This window comes from Pinus tabuliformis, chromosome 6 (assembly GCF_031772625.1).
Source record: "Pinus tabuliformis cultivar Carrire ecotype Pingquan chromosome 6, CPIR1, whole genome shotgun sequence".
Taxonomy (NCBI): domain Eukaryota; kingdom Viridiplantae; phylum Streptophyta; class Pinopsida; order Pinales; family Pinaceae; genus Pinus; species Pinus tabuliformis.
This window is the reverse complement of record NC_142292.1, coordinates 1,856,515,158-1,856,523,635: the sequence shown is the minus strand read 5'-3', so window position 1 is coordinate 1,856,523,635 and position 8,478 is coordinate 1,856,515,158. Positions and strand designations below refer to the sequence as shown.

Below are 8,478 nucleotides of genomic sequence, written 5' to 3'. Positions count from 1 at the left end.
TAGAAAGGGATGTATGGATGCAGCGCATTTGCCATTTCATAAATCAATATATTAAGCTCATGCTCAGCTATAATAAGGCACAAAATGTCACATGAGAAAGGAGAAACCTCTTAGCACATATCTAACAACAGAGGATTGAATGGAAAGCTTTGAGCGTCTCTTGTCTTTGTCATGTAGTCGAAAACTCCCTTCAGCGCACACAACGGGATCTAATTCTCCAATTTAATAATATAGTGCATGATATGCATGCAATAAGCCACACAAAAACCTAACGGGATCTGATTCTCCAATTTAATAATATAGTGCATGATATGCATGCAATAAGCCACACAAAAACCTTTGTTTTAGAGTCTAAGTTGTGTATTGATATAGAAGAGGAGGATGCGAGGATTAATGATTGTAAAAGGAAGGATAAATCTACGAACCATCATTAGAGTGAAGTTTTGAGAATACTCATCGAAATTATGAGAGAGAAACGAATTTAGCACAGGTTATGCGAGAATGTGGTCGCGAACCTTATCTTGTACCTCTTTTTTACCTGTTAAAGCTCCGCACAAGGAGACTCAGTATCTTTCTCCATCTTCCAATGGTGGTAAGGCCCAAGGTGGTAAGGCCCAAGGGAGATTAGCTATGGAATATAGGCCTTTGGTTTCATCATTAGTAAATGAGTCACTGCACGCTGGTTCACAACCATGTTTAGTTGAGGATCATCCATTCAATTTCAAATTCCAAACCAGCAATGGCACGGATTCAAGCTCTGTGGGCGAGCTTTATGCAGTCTCCAAAGTATGCTAGCTCGCTGTCATCCTCGGCTTGCCTTCCATACCAGAACGACAGGCCTAAAGGAGTAACGAAGAGGCAACACATGGTGAGGTTTCTCAATGGACCCTGGTGAATCGCTGAAATCCATTGAAATAAATAAAATAGCGCGTTTCGAAATTCAAATTTGAATTCAAATCAAATAGGTAGATGAGTATTAATGTCCGATTAAGTACTATCATGTATGCTATGTCCATGAAGCGCATTCGCGTTGGTATTGTATGGTCATGAAACAGTTGCCACAAATAATCGCGTTATTTGTTGCCGAGAAACCAAGGAGATAGGAGTCCCCATATCACAGCGGCTAAAACCCACTATAAAACCTGTTGGGTTGCCCACATTCAACCATGCATAAATCATTAAATCCCCCCTTTTTGAGAATGCATATTTATGGCTGGCCCATTCATCTCGCGTATGGTTGAACACCTGCACATTGAACGATGTATAAATCTGTAATACTGCATTTTGGGATGACGGATATTTATTGCTCGCCGTCGGGGATTGTAGGGAATGATGATGGATATTTCTAGGGGAGAAGGCGAGTCCTATTTCCAATCCTATAACATATTTATGACACTCTGACATGCGTCGGAAATAACCTTTTATAACACGCGTCCAGATAATTATAGAAAAAAAGAAAAAGCTGCGCGTTATAAACGGCTATCTCCCGAACATGTCAGGCATCATAAATATGTTATGGGGTTGAAAATAGCTCTTGCCGGAATGCAGGGGGATTACGGATACTTATTGCTCACCGTCGGGATTGTAGGGTAGACTTATGATGGATATTTCTCGGGGAATGTAGGGGCTTATAAGTCCAATCAGGGTTTCTGCGGAGTGTTTATTGCTGGGCATCGTGTGAACGTTGGTAATTGTTCGTTTTGCGGGTTTCTTCGAGGTCAGGCCAGGGTCCGTTTGGAGTACTTTTGGTATGTATATATATATATATATTATTTTTTCAACTTTATTGGGGTAAGTTTTAAATTAATGAGAAGGCAAATAGGCGCCCTGGTTCGTTTGGAGTCCTTTTGCTGTATATATATATTTTTTAATTTTATTGGGGGTAAGTTTTAAATTAATGAGAAGGGAAATAGGCGAGGTCTCTGCCGGATAACAGGTTCAGCTTTCAACTTCTATGAGTTACACCACAGCATTCCCAGATTCAGTTAGAGTTGGCACCAAAGAGAACAGGTGAGCTCATCGGAGTCGAACCGGGATCTCCTCCTGGCATGCATTCAGCGTCCCCATCGGCGGATTGCTATATCTTCTCTGATATTTCCCCGTATTATTGTGAAATAAAGTGAAGTTACTGTAGGGTTTTTCATCTGCATCTTAAATCTGGTATTCATGGTTTTGTTTTGCCAATGTGTCAGGACTTAGTTTGAAGGACCGCTATATTTTCTTGGGATAATACAGTGACTGCTTTGGCCTTTGGTATAATACAAACCTCTGAATCCCATAGGTGCAATGAGTAAAGGCACGGCGATTGGCATAGATCTTGGAACAACTTACAGCTGCGTAGCAGTTTGGCAGCATGATAGAGTGGAGGTTATTGTTAATGATCAGGGCAACCGAACCACTCCTTCCATTGTTGCCTTCACTCCCTCCGAGAGATTTGTTGGAGATGCCGCCAAATATCAGATTGCAAATAATCCCCACAACACCGTCTTCGATGCCAAGAGGCTTATTGGAAGGCGGTTCACTGATTCCTCTGTGCAGAGTGACGTTCAACTATGGCCCTTCACTGTTGTCGCCGGAGACAATGGAAAGCCTGTTATCCAAGTTGAATACAAGGGCGAGAGGAAGATGTTCGCAGCCGAAGAGATCTCTTCGATGGTATTAGTAAAAATGAAGCCCACAGCCGAAGCATACCTAAACTCTGATGTCAAGAATGCCGTGATCACAGTGCCGGCATATTTTAGCGATTCTCAGAGGAAGGCTACTAGAGACGCGGCCACCATTGCCGGTCTTAACGCCATGAAAATTATTAATGAACCCACCGCTGCAGCTATAGCTTATGGGTTTCATAGTGAGGTTTATTCCTCTAATGCAAAAAATACTGTCCTGGTTTTCGACCTTGGCGGAGGTACCTTTGATGTTTCCATTGTTACTGTGGAGGGAGGTAAATTTGAGGTGAAGGCTGTTGGAGGGGACACACATTTGGGTGGCGAAGATTTCGACAATCGGATGCTCAAATACTGTGTTGATAATTTCAAGAGAAAATACAAGAAGGAGATGAGCACAAGCGCCAAAGCCCTTCGGAGACTCCGCTCAGAATGCGAAAGGGCGAAAAGGAATTTGTCTTCAGTGGTAGAGACTATGATTGATATCGACTGTCTCTACGAAGGTCTAGATTTTCACATGAAGATTACGAGAGCCAAGTTTGAAGAGCTCAATACCGATTTCTTCGATAAGTGCATGCGTATCCTCAACCAATGTCTGCAGGACGCGAGGATGAACAAAGAGCAAATTAACGAAGTGGTTTTAGTAGGAGGTTCTTCTCGCATTCCAAAGGTACAGGAACTCCTCCAAGATTTCTTCCATGGAAATAATCTTTGCAAAAACATAAATCCTGATGAAGCTGTTGCATATGGCGCTGCAGTTCAGGCAGCTGTCTTGAATAATGAAGATATCCACTTAGTCCTTCTGGACGTCACTCCTTTGAGCCTTGGAATCGAAGTTACAGGGGGTGTCATGTCTGTAGTCGTTCCGAGAAATACTCACATTCCAACTCAGACAGAGGTTTCTTACACTACAGCGGTTGACAATCAGGTAGAAGTGCCTTTTGCAGTGTATGAAGGCGAGAGAGGAATGGTTGCGGACAATAATTTGCTGGGTAAATTTCCATTGAAGGGAATTCCGGCAGCTCGTTGTGGAGTGCCAAGCCTTCAAGTTGTCTTTGTTGTGGACGCAAACGGAATTCTGCAGGTGTCAGCCCGCGACAAGGGAAGTGGAGTAAGCAATTTCATTACCATTTCGAACGATTGTGGTCGGCTAAGCAGAGAGGAGATCGAAAGAATGATGGGTGATGCCGAGAGATTCAGAAGGGAGGACGAAGAGGTAAAGAAGAAGCATATTGCCAAAGCAAAATTGGAGAATTATGTTTATAACATGAGAAGCAGAGTGAAAGAGGCCCAGATCCAGGGAAAGATGAACGACGGAACGGCAGGAGATATTGTCCAAATGCTGAATGGTGTAGAGGAATGGTTAGATGAGAATGAGTGTGCGCATCTTTACGAGTTTGAAGATAAATTGATAGGTTTGACAAGCACATGCAGCCTTTGACACGCTAAGCATAACATAAATTTACTGAAGCTTTTGAAAATTTCATAGCATGTTGATTTAGGAGGTATAAGTTATGATATATAGTTCCTCTTTCATAATGCATTAAACATTATATTCCATACTGACATAATGTTGTCTTTTTTGTCTGTCTGCGAACAATAGAAGCAAATTTAGCCCTTTTCTGATGGGAGGCTGTGTTATTTATCCAAATTAGGATAAATTAAGATGGTTGTGAGTGCCAAATCATAAAACTCTGAGGAATGCTTGTATGCGCTTACATTAACTTGGCAAACATTATCTTTCTGAATTTTCAAGTGACAGGGAGTCTGGTTTACCAACTTGAATTTTAAAGTAGCAGGGATTTTTGTTTTTTATTTTTAAAGAGAAATGTAAGACTACTTGTTTAGTTTCTGCATCAACTTTGCATGCTGTTTGTTTCTATGAGTAAAATTTTATATTTTTTTGTTTTCTTCCCAAAAAAAATGGGAATGTATAAATTGACCTTTTGTACTTACATGACAAATATGTATATACTTGCATATCAGTATATGGAACCACAAGAAACTCATAAAAACGAAAAAGTCGTATACGGCCTGTTACATATATAATGACCCCCAACCAACTGAAACAAAACTCTGTAATCGATTACGAAAGTATCAAATGAGGCAAAAAAAAAAAAAACTTCAATGGCGAAATGACACAAGTATAAATGCATGGTAACAGTAAGAGGTCTCACAAAGTGTGATATAGTGAGCCAAAAGAAAGACTGTCAAAACAGATCAGCGTTATCTATGACATAGTGAGCCAAAAGAAAGACTATCAAAACCAATCAGCTCCATCTATGAAAGGTCTATGATAAAATTCGTGGTTCATTTGAGCCAATGCAATTTTCTACAAATTCGTGATTCATTTTATAATCTGGTGTTCGTGGTTCATTTGGGAAAAATTTCATTTTATAATTTGTTGACTTGTGAGTTGTAGTTTTACCAACTCTTTTTTAAGAAAGAGGGGCCTTCCTCTTTAGCAAGGATCATTGTGTCTATAGATTCAGATTCAGGTGTTCGTGGTTCATTTAGTCAATATTCATTTTATAATTTATTGTGATAATTTGTTGTGCTAGCTTTGTGAGTTGTAGTTTTGCAGAAGAGGGGCTTCCTCTTTAGCAGGGATCATTGTGTCTATAGAGGTAGCATGATTACTTTAATTAATTTGCTTGTAAATTGTGATGTTTTAAATCTTGTGATTTCAGTTTACTATGGTTACAGATTTCTTGCTTCTTGCTTCATAAATTGTTGTTAGTGACCAGTTGAGTTGGCTTGTAGAATAATTGAATACAAGTCGCTCATATTCCATCATAATTATCATTGGGTCAATCCCTATTAATTGTGTGTTTCTACGGTTATTTAATTGTTGCTATAAATTTATATTTCATTGCTATTACAAAATATTAATTAGCTTATAATATAAACTGATACAATTTATTATGTATTGATATTACAAAATATTAATTAATTTCTAATATGAATTGATACAATTTATTATGCAGTTGATTAATTGAGTTTATTTTATAACTCATTGCTATTACAAAATATTAATTAGCTTCTAATATAAACTGATACAATTTATTATGCATTGCTATTACAAAATATTAATTAGTTTCTAATATAAATTGATACAATTTATTATGCAGTTGATTAGTTGATTTTTTTCCTAAGAAAAAGCAGTATATTATATATTATGTCCCAGAAAACAGTGCTATATTTACAAATATATGGCAGGCATTGTCCCGGATATGATATCTTATTCAACAGATACTTGTCATCTATACGTCTTTCCTATTCAACAGATACTTGTCATCTATACGTCTTTAGTCGATACATATACACAATTTTGGACAGCATCTAAAAACTTTTTATCATAGAAATATTTCAAAGGATTTTCAAAAAAAGTATATACCTGCCAGCTGGATATTACCCAGAAAAAGAGAGCTTGTAGCATACCAGAATTTATCGACCTTATATGCCTGGCATAGTGAAAGGCTGGGTGACATTTGATTGTTAGGTTAATGCAGTATAATTCTGGTGGTTGAATGATTTTCGGCAAGTGAGAAATCGATTTCAATGAGTGCTATTTCTTTTTCTGCAAAAGTAATCCTCCAGTAGATAATGTTTTTTCATTTTTGTAAGTGTGATTTCCATTTCTATAGTTTGCACATAGAGTCATTTTTATTTAAATGTAAATTTGACCGTGAGATATTTATTTGAATTGATTTTTATTATTTCAAAGTATATATAATTACAGTAACATTTTGTTATAATTGAGGGCCAATTTTTTGTAGAAGGAAAACACACTGATAATAAGGAACTAGTCAATGTCAATTGGTAATGGTGCTTGTATATATTGTGCATGATAACTATGAAATAACCATATTTACCTTTAATATTTGATTTTTTTTTGTGCAAGGGAATGATTTTTTATTAAAACAATTAATTTTCCTAATAGGGGTGCTTATTTCAAAATAAGTCTTTCACAAATTTAATTTAATTATCAATCATTTTTAAGTGGATGGTAGAGATTTAAGCTCCATAAAATATGCTATAATATTCATAGTAATATCTATAGATCAAGGTTTATACTTATCTCTAGTTTTTTTTTGTCGATCAAGTTCATTATATTGGTTTTTCAGAAAACAAGTACATATGAACATAAATTTCTTAGCTCTCCTAGACTCACTCTGACCAGATTTTTTGGTTGAGAGAGCTATGTAGTGCCTTGAGAAAAGTGGCTTCTACAAAACACCAGAAAACAATTAGACTCTAATGCCAAAAACATTGTCAGAACCAAAAAGCTACCAATTACCATCACAATTTTTCCCCTGGGAAAAAGTCGTAATTTTCATTAAGATTAAGAAAATTACATTTTGCAGATGTCGAGGCATATTCAAAAGCAGGCTTGTGCCTGTCGAGTTCATTGTAGCTGCTATATATATAAGTCTCCACGCAGGGAGCATGAAAATAAGTCAGTTCAAAAATCAAAATTTGTGCTTAGCTCTTCGCAGAGAGCATTATATACTGTAATATAAACAAAAAGATGTGCTGTTATAGCTGTATCTACATACTGAAAAAAGCAAAAATATCTACACATGTATATGGGCTTATAGCCCATCATTCCAATTGTTCTTCAAATGGCCGATGATAGTACTGATAAAAGGTACCATCGTTGTCCTCCTGGATCCACCAATCCTCTCCTATTCTGTGCGCTGCCTCTTTGGAGAGTTGATCTGCAGTGGTGTTCTGTTCCCTGTAGATGTGGTGACAGACAAAAGATTCAAAAGACATAATCAATCTCTTAGCTTCGTCCAGTATATGTCTTAAAGCAAATGCATGACAATGAGATGCATTATTGAGCCAATTGCAAACAACTTTGGAATCGCCAAAAATCTGTAAGTGTCTGCATTGTTTTAGGATAGCAAAATGAATAATGTGTTTGGCTGTGATAAGTTCTGCATAGTTATTTGTGCCTCTGCCTAGGTTAATTTGAATCTTGTAGCAGTGTCTGTCATTTAGGTGAAGAATGGCGCCCCCCCCACATCCATCATCTTGGGCTGAGCCATCAAAAAAAGCCCAGGGCTTTGAGTGATCAATGGGGATAGGAGAGAGAGTTCTCGGTGCAGTGACAGAGTCCTCTTCAGGTAATAAGTTGTAATCTGCCACAGTGTGAAGAATGATCGAAGGCCAGTGAGGTCTCTTCAATTGGAAGATGGATAGGTTACGGGCTATCCATATAGCCCAACAAATCAGCAGAGGTAGATTCTTGGCTTTACCCGTATTCTCAGAGCACCAGGTGGACCAAGCCTCCTGGAGGGTGTTCCCATGCCAATGCTTCAGCTGCGGGAAGTGGGATGAAATGGATTGCCAGAAGTGAATGGTCTCGCGACAAGTGAGGAACAGGTGCTTTGTGCTCTCTTTAGCATTATGACAAAGATGACATCGAAATGGTCCAAAAAATGATCGTTTCATGAGATTGGAGCCAGTGGGGACCTTATCAAATATGATATTCCACATCAGAAGTCTAGACCTGGGTGCAGCCTTGAGCTTCCATATCATCTTCCAAGTGGAAAGGATTTCAGGAGGTTTGTGTGCCTCCATGAGTCTGAGGTATCCCAGCTTGGGTGAGTACGCACCATGTTTAGCATGCGCCCAGATAATCTCATCTGGACCCTCCATGAGTCTGATATTAGCTTGAGTGAGAGCAGAGATATAGTCCTTCCAATCGTCAAACCATTGGTGAGGCAGGTTTAGAGTTCTAGCAGATAACCAAGCCTGCTGGAGGAATGAGGAATTAGCTTGGTCACCAATGTGTTTGATATAAATG

General features: G+C 38.4%; 1 protein-coding gene across 1 annotated transcript; it reads left to right on the top strand.

Moving 5' to 3' along the window:
• The first annotated feature begins 2,283 nt into the window (after positions 1 to 2,283).
• Positions 2,284 to 4,104, top strand: LOC149266470 (heat shock cognate 70 kDa protein-like). The gene has a single exon (XM_089408336.1). It carries the CDS (start codon positions 2,287 to 2,289, stop codon positions 4,102 to 4,104), a length of 1,818 nt encoding a protein of 605 aa, XP_089264462.1. The 5' UTR covers positions 2,284 to 2,286.
• The last annotated feature ends 4,374 nt before the right edge of the window (positions 4,105 to 8,478 follow it).

Excerpts from the sequence above, each read along its gene's own strand:
- LOC149266470 (XM_089408336.1), top strand. The coding sequence starts at position 2,287 with ATGAGTAAAGGCACGGCGATTGGCATAGATCTTGGAACAACTTACAGC.